The sequence below is a fragment of the Equus przewalskii genome, chromosome 27 (genome assembly GCF_037783145.1).
Source record: "Equus przewalskii isolate Varuska chromosome 27, EquPr2, whole genome shotgun sequence".
In the NCBI taxonomy this organism is placed as follows: Eukaryota; Metazoa; Chordata; class Mammalia; order Perissodactyla; family Equidae; genus Equus; species Equus przewalskii.
In genome coordinates this window covers 23,480,198-23,501,434 of record NC_091857.1, presented here as the reverse complement: position 1 = coordinate 23,501,434, position 21,237 = coordinate 23,480,198, and the positions used below count along the sequence as shown (strand labels likewise).

At 37.1% G+C, this 21,237-nt stretch overlaps 1 protein-coding gene across 7 annotated transcripts in view; it reads left to right on the top strand.

Annotated features, from left to right (window-relative positions):
- Positions 1–21,237, top strand: part of APP (amyloid beta precursor protein) — a 254,045-nt gene that overhangs the window by 169,146 nt on the left and 63,662 nt on the right. For all 7 annotated transcript variants that reach the window (XM_008514152.2, XM_008514150.2, XM_008514149.2 and 4 more), the window contains 3 exons: positions 1,432–1,565; positions 7,851–7,925; positions 8,618–8,776. In XM_008514152.2, coding sequence (XP_008512374.1) covers positions 1,432–1,565; positions 7,851–7,925; positions 8,618–8,776 — 368 coding nt within the window. The remainder of the gene's footprint in view (positions 1–1,431; positions 1,566–7,850; positions 7,926–8,617; positions 8,777–21,237) is intronic.

Here is a 21,237-nt window from a genome sequence, read left to right as displayed (position 1 = left end):
AAGCATGTTAAAAAAAATTCTAGGAATATACCCTTCCTCCTTCCTTCCACTTGAAAGCAACATCTGGATAGACATCTAAACTGTTTGGTTTTTTTTTAAAATAATTATAAACAGTGATTGAAGTAAAAGGGAAGAAATCAGAATGAATGTTTCTCTTTAAAATTAAACATATTATTTAATTATGTAACAAAAAAGCCTTCCAGTTTTGGTTCAAATCTTGGAGCCTCTGGATAGGTAAGATTCCAGATGTTTTCTTGAAGCATGTGTAAAAGACATTTACATTAGAGTTTAGTTTCAAAATGACTTAGCCATAAATTCTTTTCATTCAAATCCTCTTTGGGATATTCTATCTCAAATATAATACTCAAATAATCCAATAAGATTATTGGAGAAGAATACTTAGGACATTGGTGATAATTGAATATTCTTTTGAATAAAACACTTAAATTGATTTGACCTGAGAATATAGTGAAAATACCTAATTTCATTTTTTTCATTGCCCTGCTTTCTTCTTTAAATCAAAATCTGTTTTTCTATTCATTTTTTTTTAATAAGCTCATAAATGCTCTGAATTCTCACAAGTCATTACTGATCTTTTGGAAAACTGCTTGTATAGACATTATAATTCACTCAGTTCATGAGTTTAACATTTTTGTGTTATAGTACAAGCTTCAATTTTGTGGGTATTTGTTTCCACATAATATAGCAATATATGTTGCAACTCAGTAATATTGCTCAGCAGTGTTAGGAGAATTCAAAATAGAAATCACTTTCTTTTTGACAGCTAGTATAATGACTGGTTGACTTGCCAAATCTGTGAAGGCAAAAAGGTCTCTTTGTGATTTCAAAAATGCATTTATTGACCTTTATGAGTCTTTTGGTAGTGTTTCAAAGACTTTCTCACAAAAGATGGCTTTGTAATCAGCTATTTAAAATGTATAATGTAGGATTTACCTTTATTCTGAGGTGCAGTTATTCTGCAATAAACTAATTTTGAGATTTCTTAGGTTTTTGCATGAATCTTAAGGTTTGATATTGGTGATACCATCATTTTCTTTCAAGATTACAAAAATTAATCTAGCAAAGTATAGGGATTTGGAGCAACATGTCTGTTTTAAACACCACTGTTTTTGCTCTATGCATGCTTGTTTCACAGAGAATTTGAAGTACAATACTATAATCGCAAAATGGACTGTTTTCAAGATTTTCCTTCACCCTGCACTTTCAAGATTTCCTTCACCCAAGGGGTGAAATATATATCCTTACTGTGCTGTGAAATGTCTCGTGGTGTTCTCTTAAACAGCATTAACATCTTGTATGTGCTTCTTTCCTAAATTCTTTGTTCTGGAACAAACAGAAAAATATGGCTTTCTTTGAAATGACTGGGTATTCTGTTTCTCTTCTCAAACCTCCTTCCTTTCTACTTTATAGTTCCTACAACAGCAGCCAGCACGCCTGACGCCGTTGACAAGTACCTCGAGACCCCTGGAGATGAGAACGAACATGCCCATTTCCAGAAAGCCAAGGAGAGGCTGGAGGCCAAGCACCGTGAGAGGATGTCCCAGGTAAGTGTGGTTCTTCCATCCTTCAGCCCTACAATATTGGAAAATCTGGACTTGTCTCTGCCTTCGGGAGTCCCAGGGGCCTGTTGGCTAATGAATGTCTATGGGTGGGTGAGGATCTTTAATTTTATCCAGATGTTTAAAGACATAATGTTTTAATTTTAAATGTTTGCTGTAAGGGTACCAATTTGGGGTTTTCTGCATCCTCCTTGAGCATGCCACCTAGGAAAAATCCGAGTATAGTAAGTATAGTAGGATTTTGTCAACACAAATTAAATTATGTGTACAACATTCTCAGTGGTTGTATTACTCTGTGTATAGGGTAGTCTTGTAACCAGGATGTTGTAAATTAAAATTCCTTAAAATGTTCTTTAGTAGTGATGTATGTGTGTATTAAATACCAAATTATTCTAACTTTGAACCTAACATGTCTACGCAGCTAATTCATAGGAACTTAAAAAGCAAAGTGAACCACAATGATCATTTCATCAATTCCCATAAATGATAGATAATGCAATAGCAGTTCAAGAGATCGGCTTCGCACCCCAGAACAAAGCCGTATAAATAACACAGACTCGGCACTTGGAACCCAAGCCTTTCTTGCTCCTAGTACAATACTCTTTTCACTTTGTTATGCTGCAAACTTTGTTTTTATAAAGCCAGTTCTTTGTGAAACAAGTTGACCAATAACTTGTGTCCAAAACATGGCTAATTTATATATAATACTATCAACGACAATTTAAGCTATGCCTTCTACCAGGTGCTGGATGTTGTATTAGAGTTAGATAATACCGAGAATTTTAGCCATTTTTCAGATTCTTCATTCATTCGTTCAGGAAGTATGTATCTAGTGCGTATTTGCCAGTCACTGTTCCAACTTGCAGTTTATGCACTTGAGGATGAACGTGAAAAAACAATAGGAAAAGTCAGATTTAAAGAAACATAAGTGAGTGAATGAAGAAAGCTTTCAAGTTAAAGTCAACCATTCTTTTTTGGCGTTAATATTCTGTGAAAGTATCAGAAGGTGTGATTAATTTGCGTCATATTTAGCATAAATACTTAAAGGTTCTCATGATAAACATTAAACACGACTCACGAAATAGTCTGCCATGTATTTTTGAAGATCGTAAGTCTTTAGTAGATTGCGTTAATCATATCTTTTTATTTTCTGAAGACTTGACATCTGGGACCTTACTAGCCCTGGAGAGACTGCTCCTCCAGGGTTAGTCAGTTACTAGAGGTAGCAAATGAATGGCCTGCGAACACACCTTTCCTTTACAAACCCACCAATCCAAAACCCATACTCCCCAACTATCTCCTTTATCAGGCTCTTACATTCTGGGCCACTATCTACCTGCCCTACTCACCGCAAACCAGATACTAGACAACTCAAGACAGCCCTTCTACCCCAAAGCGCACCAAAATTATTCAAACTAGCCAGTCCTAAGCCTGCTTACTCTGCCTCGCTCGTTCCTTCCTGCAAAAACCACAATAAAGACTCCTGTCCATTTTCCCCTCACTCCCACTGCCTCTTGACCAATTCTGGTGCTTACCCTTGTGTCCCCCTGTCCCTCCCATGGCATGACCTGCTACCTCCTCTTGGGAAATCTAACAAACTGTCTTTTCAAAAGTAGTCCGCTCCTGATCCCTTGGCCTCAGCATACCTGAATAATAATAGAACCAATATTTTAAAATGTAGGACTATGAATGTATCTAGAAACATACAACACAATTACTTTTTTGTTTTGTTTTGTTTTAAAGATGAGTAACCACAGTACTTGAATCTACTTGGAAATAAGAACATTAAGGGCAGGGGCCAGCCCCATGGCCGAGTGGTTAAGTTCGTGCACTCTGCTTTGGCGGCCCAGGCTTTCACCAGTTCAGATCCTGGGTGTGGACATGGCACTGCTCATCGAGCCCTGCTGGGGTGGTGTCCCACAAGCCACAACTAGGAGGACTCACAACTAAGAATATACAGCTGTGTACCGAGGGTCTTTGGGGAGAAAAAGGAAAAATTTTTTTTAAAAATATTTAAAAAAAAAAGAACCTTAAGGGGGAAAAACCTTTCATAATACTTTGGCTCTGGAATATAATGTGCAGTTCTAATTTCTGTCCATGATGAAAACTTAAAAGAAAGTTGAACTAGAAATCTCATAGAATAGTTGAGGTTTCACCTAAAAGCCAATTCTTTTGAAAAATGGGACTTGTCATGAGGAAAGACACAAGCTGATAAATAATCGTGGTTAAGAAAGCATAGGATGACTATGAGTCCTACTTATTGCCCCTGCAATGATGTCTTTTAAACTTAAATCCTATCTCAGTACTTGTTTCTGAAGCTTTCAGAGTCATCTCACTGCTCTCAAAATCCATTTGTGGGACAACGAAGTCCAAAAAAAGAATAATAGCAAAAATAAACACAATGCTTAGCTTGGCATTTACGGTGCCTACTCTCATACTCCAACCACATATTCCATGACTCCAGTCCTCTTGCTTCCTCTCCCACCTCAGCTGCTACCATCATCATATCGGCAACATTAAACTGCTGTTCTTGTTCAACCACCCCACTCAGCGTACGCTGAACTCATCTTGGACTTCTGTTTGCTCTCTGCATTGACTTCTGGAAAGATCTTACCAGTCTTCTTCATGTTGGCAATCTCACCCATCCCTTATACCTCACAGTTCTCAGAATGGGACAGACGGTCATTGCTCTTTTCATTTATCTCAAATATTTGTTCCTCAGCTTTATTAGTGATTTTTTGATATATGTCTTATCTCTCCACCTGGATTTTAAACTTAGTCTTTCTAAAATAGCCTTTCTAGTCCAAAATAGTCTTTCTAAAATAGTCTTTCTTTCTTTTTAATACAAATTCAGAATGTTTTTTCCAGTATATTTTGGTCATTTTGATCCTGAGGATACTGATTTCAGGGGCTGGCCTGGTGACGCAGCAGTTAAGTTTGTACATTCTGCTTCAGCGGCCCAGGGTTCGTCAGTTGGAATCCCAGGTGCGGACATGGCACCGCTTGGCAAGCAATGCTGTGGTAGGCGTCCCACATATAAAGTAGAGGAAGATGGGCACTGATGTTAGCTCAGGGCCAGACTTCCTCAGCAAAAACAGGAGGATTGGCAGCAGATGTTAGCTCAGGGCTAATCTTCCTCAAAAAATAAAAGAATACTCATTTCAAATACTCCACCATTCAAATATTATAGATCTCTCCTAGAATAACGTTCTTTTAGCACATCTATTTATCTCATGACTTAGTTCATATAAGTTTTGATAGATTTTCTCAATTTTTAGTCATTAGCTATATCTGAGATGACTTAAGAGATGTTGTCCTGGAACAGAGAATGTTGTCTGCTAGATTCCCGTGGTTATAGGAAAGTGAAATGCCTGAGATCAACATTTATCTTCATCATCTTTGGTGCTGAATTCTGGAGACTACTTGACTTTGAACTTGCCTGCCTCTTAAATCTCTATGTATTAGTTGTCATTTTCTCTGCGTGAAACAGCCAAGTCTTTGAAGACCCATAAATCTAGATGATACTGATACTTTTGTGCATGCAGTGGAAAATTGCTTTACAAAAATATACGGAGCAGCTGCAAAGTCCAGATCCTGAGAATTTTTAATTAAAAAGCTGTAGTCTTTTAAATTGATTTTTAGTATAGTTTTTGTTATTTCTTTTTTTTACAAATACAGAGGATTTCAGGGGTTTTTTTTCTGTATTTTAGGGTTTTTTGTTATTGAGGCTCATGAGTACTCTAATAGATTTCTGTTATGTTATGATAGTATCTAGCAACTATTAGAATCTAAACAGTCTATAAATGCTTATATTATTACATATTGATAATAATTATGTAATATATCTATAATTATACATAACTTATTTATATATTATATATTTAAATATATATAAATACAATATATATGAATTTAGCAGTTTTAACATATCCTTAAAATGAAGTTCTTCAAAATGAAAGTTGACCTTTCTCTAGATTGACGATTTTTAGTATATGCATCAGCATCTTAGGAACAGCCCTTTTTCCTGTCACCAAATATAAATACTTAGTTCACTTGTTGGATCTGCCAATTTTTAGTGGGAAATTGGGCCATAGGGGGCAAAAGTATGGTCTTTAGAGCCACAAAAATCTTGGTTTATATCCTTCTTTCTCTGTTTTTTCCCTTCATGACCTTGAGCAGGTATCTTAACCTGGTCCATAAAATGCAGTTGACCATGGCTGATCTCACAGGCTGTGATGACAAATCAATTAAATGAGACAGATTTTATAAAGCACTTAATACAGGGTGGTATTGCACGTCAGCGGTAATGTTATCTGTTATCAGTGTACCTCAGTGGAAGCCATCATTCAGAGAGAGATGTTGAGCCTCTTTCACTAAGTGGGGCTAGAGTGGTGGTACAGGTGAATTGTTTAACTTGTGAGGGTATAAGATATTAAATTTCTCCAAAAATCACAATTTTAATTTCATTTCTATAGGAATGCCTATTTTCAATTCGTTAGCTAAATACATCTCCATCATTATTCCGTGGGTTCCCCTGCTCACACCTGAAAGTTCAGGTTCTGAATACACAAAGGGAGAATGTAAAATTTAAATATAAGACAAGAAATCAGTTTTTCACATTCCAATTAAGACATTTAACTTCTCTTTCAGTCCAATTTTGAGATTCTTTCTCTGAAGAATTCATAGGAGAATACTGCCACTCTGAACATTCTCGAAGCAGGAAATTGAAATATTTGTATTGCAAGACTTATGTCATCTATAAAGCAAAAGTAGTCTTCAATAGCTCCTTCCCCACAGATGCCCTTTGTTATTAACTGTTGGAGACCCCAAAGCATCTTGGGCAATATGTTTCTTTTCTTCTGTATTTTGTTCTTGTTCATAGCAACAGGGCATTTTCCCCGATTTTGCTGTGAACTTTTTAGGTTATTTTTTACATTCTCTTCAAATATAGTAGAAAATTCATTCCATCTTATTTTCCCCATAATTTCATGAAAACAGCGTGGGGAAGCTTGTCTTGTATCTTATACTATGAATTAATGCTAATAGACAATAAAGTATCTAATTAAAAACCCACATGGCAATTTGATGTAGTATTTTCTCATAGAACTTCTCTGTCAATAGTGCTTTATTCCAAGCCTCTTTTTTTTATGTGATCATGAAGAATGTCAGAAAAATCAATTCCTTCGGGATAAATAACAGGCTCTTAGAGTACAGAAATCAAGTTCTCTCATGTTTTGGAAATCCACAAGGTATGCAAGTCCACATCTGTCAATGCACCGATATTTTGCTTCCTTGATCTTTCTGTTCTTTATTTTACCTAGCTCAGGTATGAGCTGCACTTAAAAAATAAAAGCACCTTGACAGCAAATTGTACACTTGAAAAGGAAAAGGCAGCCATAGGTAGTAAGAATGTAAAATCGTTTTCTTCCAACAACAGGCACAGCTGCAGACTTTTCCTCTTGCATTCGGATCAGTGCATGAACTTATCTCAAGGAAATCCTGGGTGGACATCAAAGATGAGAAGAGGAAGCTCTATTTTCCTACAAAACAGATTAGCCTGGTTACTAAATTAGCATTACTTGCCAAGAATACTTTTTGCTACATTCAAAACATTATAATGTATACTCTCTTGGGATTTCTAGAGGGATTTAGGATATTCTTTGCTATTCGTGATGTGGGTTGGCCAGCAAAAGGCCCTGATTACCTGTGAGTTCTTTAATGGGATGGATCCTACCATTTCTGACGACAGAAGTCTTCTTTTCCTTTCTCCATTATGTACTTATTTTTGGCACTGTGCTTATGGCATGTGTACACAGGCATAAAATGTTATATATGCTTTTTCTCTCATACTATTTGAAAAATAGACAGTTTGAAATTTTATAACTTGCTTTCCCAAAAAACTAAAACCAGTGTGTTGAATTTAATGTTGGAAGACCTGGATCAGGAAATATATGCCTTTTACAAATCATTGACATTTGTGCACATTAAATAAAATGACTTTCAGCCATTTCTCAGGAAAAGAAAAAAGACCAACTTCGTTTCACAGGGCCAGATTCCTGCAATAAACATGAACATTTATGTTTAACATACTACTGCGACAGATTGTTTGCATCTTAGTGAGAAGTCAAATATTATTGAGATAGGATGGAACATGATAACTTTGAATGTTTAAAATGTCAAGTATAGAAAAAACCCATAAAATATCTTATTAAATCTACATTTTAAAAAAGAACTGGTGATTTTAGATTCAAGTGTTTTTTCATTTTGTAGGTCATGAGAGAATGGGAAGAGGCAGAACGTCAAGCAAAGAACTTGCCTAAAGCTGATAAGAAAGCAGTTATCCAGGTAAAACCCGTTCTCCACCAAGCAGCATGAGCCAGCAGCCCCTGTTTATTGAGTGTCTACAAGTTTTCCATCTGCTGGATTGTTCATATTCCCATCCACTTGCACTGTTGCTACTCATTGTCTAGTAACTGAATTGCTTAAACCTTGCATTGTATCTGCTCCCAATTAACTCAAGTAATAATTCATTTCCATAAAATTCATATTGTTACTTGCAGTTTACTTTTTATCAATAATATATATTTTTCATTGCCATAATCTTCTGCTACTCCTTTCCTTTGCAAAAATTGCATGATAATTAGAATTTTTGACTGGAACTCCTCTCAAAATTGCCTTAAGTAAAGCGCCAGGTTATAATGGTCATTTAGTTAAAGTAGTTAAAGAGAGGAGTTTTTTTTAAATATGGAATGTAATTTAGAGTTTCAAGAATACATAAATTTATACTGTGTTGTGGTTAGTCAAATCAATCTCCAGCAACCATATAAAAGAATGATTTACAATGAGAAATTAGGGTTATGGGTGGAATGCAGGAAAGAGAGGTAACCCATAAAACATGCTGAATTAGTCAAAATGTTGAAATGACCATGAAACTTTTTAATAAAACAGCCTATCATCTAATTTAAAAGACTTAAATTTACTGCCTCACCCTACTTGTTCAGTTCCCAATTGACACGTGCCTGTATCTGTGTTGTCAGCATTTCCAGGAGAAAGTGGAATCTCTGGAACAGGAAGCGGCCAACGAGAGACAGCAGTTAGTAGAGACGCACATGGCCAGAGTGGAAGCCATGCTCAACGACCGCCGCCGCCTGGCTCTGGAGAACTACATCACCGCTCTGCAGGCTGTTCCCCCTCGGGTAGGTCTTGACTCACTGCTCGCTTCAGAGCACAGCACAGACAGTAGGGGTGGGGGCATTGGAGACTGAAGGCCATGAGAAAGAAATCTGGAGAAATGCTGTGAGCACCATTATTCACAGGTTCGACCTCCTTCCATTCCCCTTGCAGGTTAAAGGGTCACTGGCAGCTGCCTCCACAGGGTCATCCCAGCACGACACATACTCCTACTTCTCCACAGAGGAGTTGGACGGGCGTACAGGGACTTACAATGCAAGACCTAACTTGATTTGATGCTCCTGAGGTGCTGACAATTCATGACATAGTTGAAGTCATGGCACCATAAAAGCTGGAAGGACTTTAGACATAACCTAGCTCAGCCCCCTCATCGTGTAAGTGATGTAACTGAGGTCAAGAAAAGTTGAGATTTTGCTGAGTTACAAGGCTTTTTAGTGGACCCACGGGAACTAGAAGTCAGATTTCCTGCTCAGAGCAGTGGCTAGTATTCTCTGTGGGGAATGACATGACGTCAGCAACGAGGAGGCTTCTGTGTGGTTTTTAATGATTAATGCCCAGAAAGGCTTACCAAGCACTGCAGGAATAAATTTCCTCAGAGGCTTCCTGGGAGAGTTTACTGTGGATGTAGGGAATGTTCAGAGTATGAGTGTGGACATTGTGTACTTGTTCTATCCATTATTGAGCAAGGGATATTGAAATCCCTGATGGTAATTGTGGATTGGTCTATTTCTCATGTGATGCTATCAGGTTTTGTGTATTTTGAGGCTGTTTTTTGGTGCATAAACATTCAGGGTTGTTATGTCCTCTTGGACCCCCTTATCGTTATGAAATGGCCTTCTTTGTCCCTGGTAATATGCTTTGCTCTGAAATCTACTTTGTCTAATATTAATAAAGCTACTCCAACTTTCTTTTGATTAATGTTAGCATAGGGTAGCATATTTCATCTTCGTACTTTGTTTAACTGATTTGTGTTTATATTTGAAGTGTGTTTTTTATAGGCAGATGTAGTTGGATCTTGCTTTTTAATTGGGAAGACTGTATATTTAATGAAATTATTGATAGGGTATGTCTAAATCTATCATCTTGCTGTTTGTTTTCTTTATTCCATCTGTTCCTTGTTCCCTGTTTCCTCTTTTGCTATCTTTTGGACTAATTGAATATTTTTATGATTCTGTTTTATCATCTTTGTTGGCTTTTTAGCTATACGTCTTAATTTTGTTATTTTGGTGGTTGCTTTAGGGTTTATAGAAAACATTTTTAACTTTTCACAATGTTACTCTACCAGTACAAGTGATATTATACTGTTTCACATATATTACAAGAACCTTACGATAGAGTTCTTCCATTTCTCCTCTTCTAGTTTTTGGGCTGTTGCTGTCATACTTCCCTACTGCATTATTGTTATTTTTCCTTAAAGAGTCAGTTATCTTTTAAAGAGTTTTAAATAACAGGAAAACTATCTTATTTATTCACCCATGTAGTTACTATTTCCAGTATTCTTCATTCCTAGTGTAGATCCATTTGGAATCATTTTCCTTCTACCCAAAGGACTTCCTTTAAAACTTCTTTTAATGCAGGTAGATTGGTGAAGGGTTCTTTTGCTTGGTATGTCTGAAAATTTCACCTTTGCTTTTGAAAGACATTTACGCTGGGTATAGAATTCTAGGATGAAGTTTTTTTGTTTTACTACTTTAAAGATGATTCTCCATTGTCTTATTTGCATTGTTTCTAACAAGAATACTGATATCATCCTTTCCTTTATGTCTCTGTAAATAACCTATCTTTTTTTAACTGACTGCTTTTAAGATTTTCTCTTTATCACTCTTTTCTGAGCAATTTGATTATGATGAACCGTGGTGTACTTCAGCCTGCTGTTAATCCCATTTGGCTATTTTTCATCTCATACATTGTAGTTTTCACATCTAGAAGTTCAGTGTGGGTTTCTGTTTGTTTTTTCAATATTTTCCATATCTTTACATAGCTTTTTGAACCTTTGCAATGCGTTATAGTTACTTTTAATATCCTTGGTTGCTACTTCTGACATCTGTATCACCTTTAGGTTGATTTTGATTGATTTTTCTTCATTATGTGTGGTATTTTCCTGCATCACTTCATGCCTAGTAATTTTTTATTGGATTTAGGACATTGTGAATTTTACCTTGTTGAATGCTGCATGTTTTTATACACCTATAAATATCCTTGAGCTTTGTTCTGGAATGTAGTTAAATTAGTTGGAAACAGTATGATCCTTTTGGGTTTTGCTTTTGAGAATTGTCAGCTGAGATCAGAGCAGTTATCAATCTCTGGCTAGTTATTCCCCGCTACTGAGGGAAGACCCTTCTGAAGTAATCTACCACAAAATGTTATTTTCCTGCCAGGATGAAGGGAACGGGTACTGTTCCTGACCCTTTGTGAACACCAGACACTGTTACCTCTAATACTTTTGGACGTATTTTTCCCCTGGCCTTCGTCAATTTCTTTCCCATGCATGTGCTGATATTATCACTCAGCTACATTCTCAAGGGGTACCATCTGCAAATATCTGGGCTCTCTCTGAGCCGCTCCCCCACCTCAAGTACTCTATCCTACAAACTGTTGCCACCTTGGTCTCTTCAGACTCTCATTCCACATCCTCAACTCTGGGAGTCCACCAGGCTCTCACTGGTTATCCCCACCTCGAGCCACAGCACAGAAGCTCAAGGCAGTAAGCTTGGGTAATCATAGAGCTCACCATATTGATTTCCCATTTCTCGGGGATCCCTGTCCTTCACCTGATGTCTGATATCTTGTGGAAACATTGTTTTATATATTTGGTCCATTTTCTTGTTTTGTTTTAGGCAGGCGGATAAATCTGATTACTGTTACTTGAATCTTAGCTAGAAGTGACAGACTATGTGTACATTATCTAACTAAACCAAAAGCTGCCCACTTACGCTGATTCTCCTCACCATTTTGATTTTTCTTTCTATGTTAAAGTTATAGCACAGAAAGCTGTGAGAAACCGTAAAAGAGCTTCTGGTACTTTTCCAGATAGTGAGATAGTATTGACCCTGTTCTACCAGTGACGTCACTGAGATTGGGTGGCTGGTCCAGGGTAACACTGCTAGTAAGGGACAGGATGGAGCTGTGACTCACAGTTGACCACTGTAGTGCCTTCTTGCTTGACCATACTTCCTCTCTGAACAAAAAGCTTTTGAAAAAGAATATTCACATTAGCATTTTAATTTTCTATTCAGAGAAAAATGTCTGTCTTACCACTGTTCAGTAAAATTTTGTTTATATCTCTTTGAGAAAAAAATTCCTTAGTTCTTCTCTTTTTCTACAGGATCTGCCTTTCAGGGTGTGGCCATTTGGATCATTTTGCCAGAGCAGGGCAGGGTGGTGGGTGTTGAGGCCAGACTCTTAATAGCTGACATTTAGTGAAGGGTTCAAGTTGGAAGTCCAATCTCTGATAGATCTTTGCTAAATGGTCATTAGAAGAGCTAAAAATAAGATGAGGACTGAATGGAGTCTTTACCAATTGCACATTTCAGATCTTTTGGTTTAGTCCCATCAGCCATGACAGGAAAGACAGTGACAAGAAGAAGGTTTGCCAAAGCTTCATGTATTATCAAAGGGACAATTTCAGAGTGCTCATAACCTTGCTTATTCTGGGCCTGTTGATCACTTCATATAGAATTAGACAACATATTTATTTGAAATAAAAATTTAAACCTTGGTTAGGGACAACTATTTTACTGTCCAAAAAGGTCAGATTGTTGTTGATTGATCCAAGCATTCCTGTTGAATTCTTACCTAGAAATGCATAAAACCTCTCCTATGTAATAAAAACTGGGCCTAGATAGTCACAGGCCTGCAGTCTTGTCATTACCTGCCGTTTTTATTAAGTTAACATCTTTGAGAGTTTTATTTAAATTTTCACGTATAGCTTAATATGACATTTAGCTCTGCACCTTGGAAAATGTGAGAAAATCCTAAATCCCTTCTTGAGGACTTTTATATATTGCTTTTGAAAGACATAAATCAAGAACTTGCCAGTTATTATCTGAGAAAGGTCTTACTTGTGCTGGAGCCATAAATAAATATTTCTGAGATCTCCCTCATACATAACACACTGCCTGGAAAATATGAAATATTCAGTAAATGTTAGTTGCCTGTAAGGAATGAATTAGTCAAAGTGTTTTTTCTATAAATTCTGTAGCTGATATCATGTCCAGAATAATTAACCCCTTACCCCAGACCAAATTCTACCATCCAGTCCCAGACATCCCAAACATGGGACTCTAAAACAACATGGACTATTTTCACAGTCTCTTTGAAGCTCAGATTTAATCCATGCTTTTATCTATGTTTTTGAACCCAAGTTTGGAAGTATCACGAGATGATGTTTTTGTGCAGCTAGAACTCCTTGCTCCACTGTGAATTTCATTTGTCGCTCCTCATGTCTATGTGTGCTTTCTGTTCTGAATTTCCTTTTTAATTAATTACATGCCTACTGCCTGATATACTGAATGGCCAAACTGAAAGTACATTGTTTGACTCATAGTTAGAACTATATACCTATTTGGTATAAATAAATATTTCAACTATTATAATAGTTAAAACAGCTTTACTTTCTCCAGGAATAAAAATAAAATAGTTATGTCTTTGTGCTCAAGATAAACTCTTACTCTCTTGAGGGCGGGTGACTCTTCTAAGGACCAGCCCCTTCGACTTTTTCACTTCCCTGAAAGTTTCCTTGGAAAATCAAGGCTTTTTGTTTTTTCCCAGAAAAGTTAAAAATTTCTTTCCAGAGTTACATCACATGTGCTTAACTTCCATCACCCTTGGAGCCTCTGGCCACCAAACTTTACTACTTAAAGCTAAACTTGTCGTTTATCAACCAGCTCTCCATAGTCGCATCCTTGTAGTTTCTTACTTTATCTGAGTTCATATCCAGGCAACTCATGGCCTCATGAAATTTGAGCTAAATACTATCAGAGCCTCTTGTAATTGTCAGGGTTCTACTTCATAGATAGGGAAACGATCTATGCGATATGCCTGGCTAGTCAATATTCTCTGTAATCTGAAGAGAAAAAATAGACTTAAGTAGAATCCTGTACAGTTAAACCAATGTCTAGATAGGAATTTTCTGTTTAAAATCAACTTTCCATTGTTGGCTTAGGTCTGGAAAAGCTTAAGAGCTCCTAATTAGTAAGAATTGAAATGTTTTAAAGATGAGAGAGAAATAACCAAAATTTTCTTTGTAATTCTAAGATTTTTGGTGTCTTTACAAATACTTAATCTAAATCTTCTATTAGACGACATCGTATTTTCCTGACTTCAGCAACTTTTAAGCATTTTCTAAGTGGCAGTGAGCATAAAGGAACATTTTCATGTGTATCCATCCGTCTGTGTGCCATTAGTGTTGTTTGGCTTTTCCAATGTCTTATGATTGTATCCACTTGATCCACACTAAAATTAATTTCATGCTTATATCTACTGCTTCACACTCAGACTCTCTACATCTAACTGAGCAAAAATAATTTTGGCAGTTTCTTTAGTACCAGCACCCTTTCCTTTCTCATTTCTGAATAGTTCAGCCCAATGTTAAATTTTGCTGAGATTCCTGACAACTTCTTCATGGACTTCTTTGGTGGAATATTAACATCATGATTTGTGAGCTTATCATTAAGGAACATGATTGTTCCTACACTGAGATTTTGGTGGCTTCTCTTTGGTGAGTTCTAGTAGGTATTTGGTGAATTCTAGCAGCAAGGCAATAAATGTTCAGTAAGAAGCAGCAATCATTGGAGAAAAAGAAAACAGCAATTATTGGATGTTCAGTGGCAGGCAAACTAGTGATGGCCTGAGGAGATGCCAACTAAATCAGTCTTCAGCCAATGTGAATGTTGGTGTAACTATGTTTTCCAAAGCAAAACGAAATTGAGGTGCTAAACTTGGCTATTTTAGTTTTTATATGATATTGCTAACTGCCCTTTTCCCTACAACCCATCATTTTCTACTAATCACTTTTGGGCGCAAAATAAATATGAAGCATTTATGGAATGTATGTAGCTAGCATATATCTCTGAGTTAAATACATCTACATGTTAATATAATGGATGGTAAGTAAGTTAAAAATTATTTGTGATATGTGAAGGCATTGAGAGAGATGAATACTAAGATGTTTAAGACATTCTACCCTCAAGTTTTGAATATAATCAAAATTCTGTAACGCTGATCACAGAGTACTTAAAAGTTAAACACTGCTAGGTTGAAAATCATCAATGAGAAATATAAATAATTATCCTACACCTATGTATTTATTATTCACTCATCATTCATTTATTTTTAGTTGAGACTTGTATAAGTTAGTGAGTGAAGGGAACTCATTAACTTGAAAGCTTTTAAGGACAGACCCAGTAACAAAAGAGAATTTGCATTTATTGAACAAAATCCTATAACCTATGCTAAGTGGTTTGCATGCTATTTCGGTAAAGCCTCTCAGTACTTCCTCCTTACCTTGCTTTGAATCTTTACCAAGTTCAATAGACAGATCTCACTAGAGACGAGCAGGAAGTATGTAACCAGAGACACTAGTGTTTTCTGTTTTAATTGAATTAAGTTAAATGGAAAGTTAAGAAGTAGGTAGGAAAGGCATTAGCTTGAAAGCTGTCCTGTGCCTCTGAGACCATACTAATCACTCAGATTCCCTCTACAGCAGAGGCCCACCAAGTTACCACCTTCCAAGTTGAAATAACTCTTCATAGGATGCTGTCAAAACATATGACACCAGCATGTCGTGTTTCATTTCAGCAAAGATTGCATGGACATATTCATATGTTGATCTCTCTTTTCATTTCATCCTTGAAAGTGAAAGCCCATTATGAAAGTATAAATATTTAGTTTTTGTAGGTAGATGCATAGCACATGATTTAACAATCCAGTGGTGACTTACCTGTCCAACGTTACAGATATCTGCCCTATAGAACACAGGGCAGCAAAGGATCTTCTCCCTAGAAACATGTACGCACGCACACAGGATTACGCGTGGGTTTCAAGGAGTTCACTCAATTTGTGAAGCTCATCCCTGGGTCAGTTTAAAGATCCTAGGTTATACATGTATTTTTATAAGCTTTACCTTGAGTTTCCTTATGTTGATGTTTCTAAAAGGTCAAGGCATCGTCATTAGGTAGCGTATGAAGAGAGGGTGAAATTAAAAGAAATGTCAATGTACGTATCTTTGAACATGGTAACCAGTTAGAGGATTTGTGAAGCAAAAATGCCAAAATTCAAGTATGAATATGCAAAATTAAAGCATATTGTTATAAGTCTCTTTTAAAAAGTCAAGAATATGTCACAATTGGCATTTGTCGGATGATCAAACAATTTGACCCATCTTTCCAAAGATGTGTGGTGTTTGAAAACATCTTTTATTTATGATTTCTTCTGCAGTTCTGTAGGCTTTGCCTTCTGGGTTGCATTAATAATCCTGTTCATCGTTAAGAGCTTCAGCATGTTTTGCTGGTTGACTAAACAAGAATTGAAGGCACCCACATCCGAACAATTTCTGGGCCTTCTTTGGTGTCAGATCGGCTGAACTAAGCTCTGTATCCAGTGTATGCTAAAGTTGGTCCAAAAGCATAAATCATGGGGTTTGAGTCAGGTCCTAAATTTCAGTTCTGTATGCTGTCTTCACTAGTTTATAGCTGTGGTCTATGAAACTGAAGGAAAATTATTTCTTCCACTCTCGGTATTCCGACACCAAATATGGGGAGGGTTTCCCTCACATTAAATAATTCTGACACTAACTACCCATAGTTAGCGTAGACCCCACAGGTTATAGGCTCAGTCCTACAAGACTGCCCCCCACTTCAGAAGCCCATCACAAGTCCCAGATTTTCATCTCTACTTCTGACTCACCAGCTGTAAATCGTGGTTTCCCAGGACCCCCTTTTGGGGTTTGATAATTTATTAGAATGAAACTCACAGAACTCAGATAGGTGCTTTACTTAACCATTAGCAATTGATTATAAAGGTTAAAATTCAGGAACAGCCATATGGAAGAGATGCATAGGGCAGGGTGTGGGGTGAAGGGTGTGGAGCTTGCTTGCCCTCTCTGGATATGTCACACTCCTGGCACCTCAGTGTGTTCACAGGACAAGCAAGCTCTCCAAACCTCATTGTTTAGCATTTTTATGGAGGTTCTGTTAGGTAGGCATGACCAGATAAGTCATTGCCCATTGGTGATTGAACCCAATCTCCAGCCCATCTCTCCGCTCTGGAGGTTGGAGAATGGGGCTGAAAGTTCCAACCCTCTAGTCACATGGTTGGTTCCTATAGCGACCAGTCCTGCTCATCCAAGAGTCACCTTCTGAGCATACAGAAAGACACTGGTCCCTCCAAGGGGTCTTAGAAGCTCTTGTGTCAGGAACCAGGGATGAAGACCAAATATAACAAAAGATGCTCCTGTCACCCAATCACTCACAAAATTACAAGAGTTTTAGGAGCTTTATGTCAGGAACTAGGGAAGGAGACCAAATATATTTCTTATTATGTCACAGTAACCAAAATAAATTGTTTCTGAGAACTAGAGAAATATCCCAGAAAAAATCATGAAACCTACCAGATTTGACAACAGGTCACTTATTTGTGAGTGACAAGATTAAAGCCACCCTTACTTTCTATATTTTATAGTGGAGTATAAACCACTGTCCTTAATGCCCAGGTTTGCCGTTTGTATAACCTGTAGCTTGGGCCAAGTGAGTTAATTAGAAGGATTCTTCCTCCTCCATCTGCAGTTTGAGGTTTCTTGTTCTAGTCTTTTACAATGAACATTCTTCTAGCTTTTGTTAGCCACAATTAGAGAAACAAAAGGAGTAATTGAAGGTTTAGATGAGATTGTGAGGTAGAAAGGACACCTTCCTCCCTATGAGAGAAAGATTATTAGGATAGCATATGTGGAAGCTTTGGTCCCATGTCCCTGTTAGGAAGTCATCTGCTTCCTTGTGGAGGAGAGAGAGGATGGGAGATAAATTTAGATTTGCCTCCATGCTGCTGTGTTCTGTTACAACACAAAGCTGGAGCCAAGTAGTAATCTGGATATGCTAGGAAGGAATGGAGAGGCAGCTACATCATCAAACCTTGAGAAACACTGAATGGGGGCAGGCTCAAGAATCTACTGTCATTTTCTCTGTTGCTCCCTCAAGACTTCTAGGTTCAAATTGGCATAGAATCGTCCTTTGCCTTCATACTCATTTTAAACTACAAAAATTATTTGTGTGCTCTTCTAAAGAAAGGAATGTGGATGAATTTTGCAGTGGACTTTAAAAATTAGCTCAACTCCTAGCTTTAAAGATGAACACAGCTGGATCCAAAGGCTCCCATGGAAGATTCCCGAATGTCAATTTTTTTTCAGATTGTTCCTGCAGCAGTGAGGGAGCGTGTGAAATGCTGGGGCCAACATGGAAAATAAACTCAGCTGAGACCATCTCAAGCAGAAAGGGGTTTAACTCTCTTAAGCGTGTTTTTTAAATCTGCACACAGGGATTTTTGTACATTCTGCATTTGTATGCTCAAGATTTCCTGAAATCTAACGTGTGGAACTGTGAAAATAATGGCCATGAACCTATTTGTGAAAACAGAGAGAATTGCTTTTTCTTGATAGGTGATTAACTGCCCCAGTCACAGGGTTGGAAACCACAAGGGTGCAATTTAATGCTCCAGGAAAGGGTTTTCTGAATAAGTCCCTTGTGACCTGGAGAGGTTCGGGTGCTCCCCATAAAACGACTCATTTACTTCCTTCTTCTTGGCAGGGTTATGCCCAGGGCTTTTAACAGCTCTTGACAGATCATTCCCTCCCATCAGGAAGTGGTTTAAGGCACAAGTGTCTATTATGATAAGTTGCCAGATTTCTAGATGGAGCATAAAGCTATGGAGTGGGACAATACAGCTGAATAGTCAAGTTTTAAGATACCTCTCACGTGAACTGGGGAATAAAAAGCTACACATTCAGACGTGATTGGCATTGAGTCAGTCAAATGTGTGTGATTGATCCTAAGTCCAGGGACACCAAATTTTTGAGACTGCATGAAAGAGCCGAGTGAACAAGGCAATACATATGAAAAGTGGGGAAATTAATTTTTTTTTAAATTACTTTCTAAGGGAAAGGCCATGAAATTTACTTCAAATTTACCTACATTAACCTGACAGCAAAACCCAAACCATGGCACCTTTTGAAATTAGTTAAATGAATCTTCTTATTGACGCTAGTTTGAACATGCTGTGGAGTCTATTAAAAATTTTCTGGAAGGTATTTCCCATTAAAACAGCTCCCTAAAGGATCCCAGCCGTCTGGATGAATAGATCAAGTGGAGTTGTAAAATCAGTATATTTCAGGAAAATTGGGAATGCATCTCTTCTTAGTAGAGAGATGGTTATTTTCAACTCAGATCCCGTGAAGGATATATTGTACTGCTGGAACTACTTCTTAAATTATATTCAGCTCTAGGTTATTCATTAATTTAATTAACAAACATTTTTTAGCAACCAAATTGTGCCAGGAACTGTGTCAGCAGTTAGAGGTATGTTATACTCTTTTCCAAGAGGGGAAAATGGTTAATCTTCCAAAATGTAAGTCTTCTATTTTCTGGTTAAGTCTAAACCATTTTGGAAATACCTACTCTTAATCCTTTAAGAACTTTCTCTTGGAAATGATTTTATATAATACAGCATGATTGTGAAGTGAATTGAGTGCAAATTGAAAACTGCCACGTCCAGTGCAAATAGATACTTTGTAATTACAGGCTAAACACTCTTTCAGAAACAATAGTGACAATAAAAAGGATTGGATATAATTAGTCACCCTGGGACAGATCTTTTCCTTTTGTTGTCTCTGTTTTTTGCTATACGTTTTAATAAGATTGGCATCCAAAGCCACTATAAACGGTTTGTAGTATTAATATATACAATATCAAAATTATGAAATCAGGGAAATTGGGCAGGAAAACAAATGTTACTAGTGACAGAAGATGTAAAGACTTGAGAATGACTGAAATTATATGCATGGAAGTTAAACACGTTTCTTAATCTTTACTTACTATTAGTATCTTTATGATGAGCATGTGAATTCTTATGCTTATTTTTCTAACCATATGAATAATCCTGTCTTAAATATAAGTACTGTGACAATAGAAATAGCAGTTACTTTTAAGAGAACATATTTCATAGGGATACCAGGAATTTCTTTTCCAGTCATTTCTGTATGAATGTTTCTGTGTTTTTAATTAAAATTTTAAGAAGTTCATCTTTGTGGTAGCATAATGAAATAAAACTCCCTAAATGAGATTCCCTTTTATTCTGTGGTACAGGATACAGCTCTAGAAATAACTGGTTTTAAACCTTGGGAATTTTGTATTCTGGCCAGAAGTTGTAAAGGCAATTAGTTCTTTATTTGAATGAAATATGCACGAATCATATGCCAAAGACAGGGCTCTTTTTTTTTTTTTTTAACCTAATGCAAGTGAAAACATAAAAGCACAGGGAAATGTTTTCTGTTTTTCCTCCTTAACTAAAAGTAGTTTTTGTTTCAGAGGTGTAGACGTAACCGCCATTTTATTTGGTATGGTGTATCTGCCTACTCCAACATAAGAGCTAATCTACTTTTTTTTCATTTCTAATAATGATTCTTAGAAATGTGTTTACATGAATAAATCAACGAAGCAGAACCCTTTAATTCATTGATTGAGGGACCCTGTAATGTCTTCCTGAATTATCTCATGTCCCGGGGCATCGCCATTAGGAAGAAAAGACTTCTGTTTATATAGATGCGCACACAGTGTGTATCTGAGCTCACATAAACAATGATGAGGTCATAGCTTACTCTGGCCTCCTAGGACTCATTATTCTTGCAGGAGCTTTGTTCCCTGGTAGAGAGCGCAAAAGCCAGGCTGAGGCCTGGGGGCTCATGAGAGCCTTGTGTGCTCCTGTGTCATTGTCGAGCTCCAGAGATTCTGCGGGGAAAGTTAGGAATACATTTCTGAAGCTTATAAATAAATGTTGGTATTAAATGACATAAGCAATTTTAAACATATGAACACATTCACTATTTAATTATCCATGGATTTAGAACCAGAATCCATGTGTGTCACAAAAGCCTAACTTTTCACTAATACCTTTAATCTTTTTCCAGTAATCCTAAACAGATTAACGGAGTCCCTTCCTATCTTGCTATTTCTCCTCCCTACATCTGACATTTGAGCTAACGCAGAGCAGAGTGCCAAAAACCAAGGACAGTAATTGAGAGATTGAACAGGCTAAATCTGGTGGGTCTTCTACACAATTGAAAAAGCAGATATTAGCATGTCCCAAAAGAGTACTGTCTGAGCTTGTAAGAGCTAGAAATTCAGGCGAGAACTCCTGGAAGAGTTTCTTTTCTAACCATTCAGTCATTTCTTTCTATTTTCAACTCTCTAAGTTACTGCGT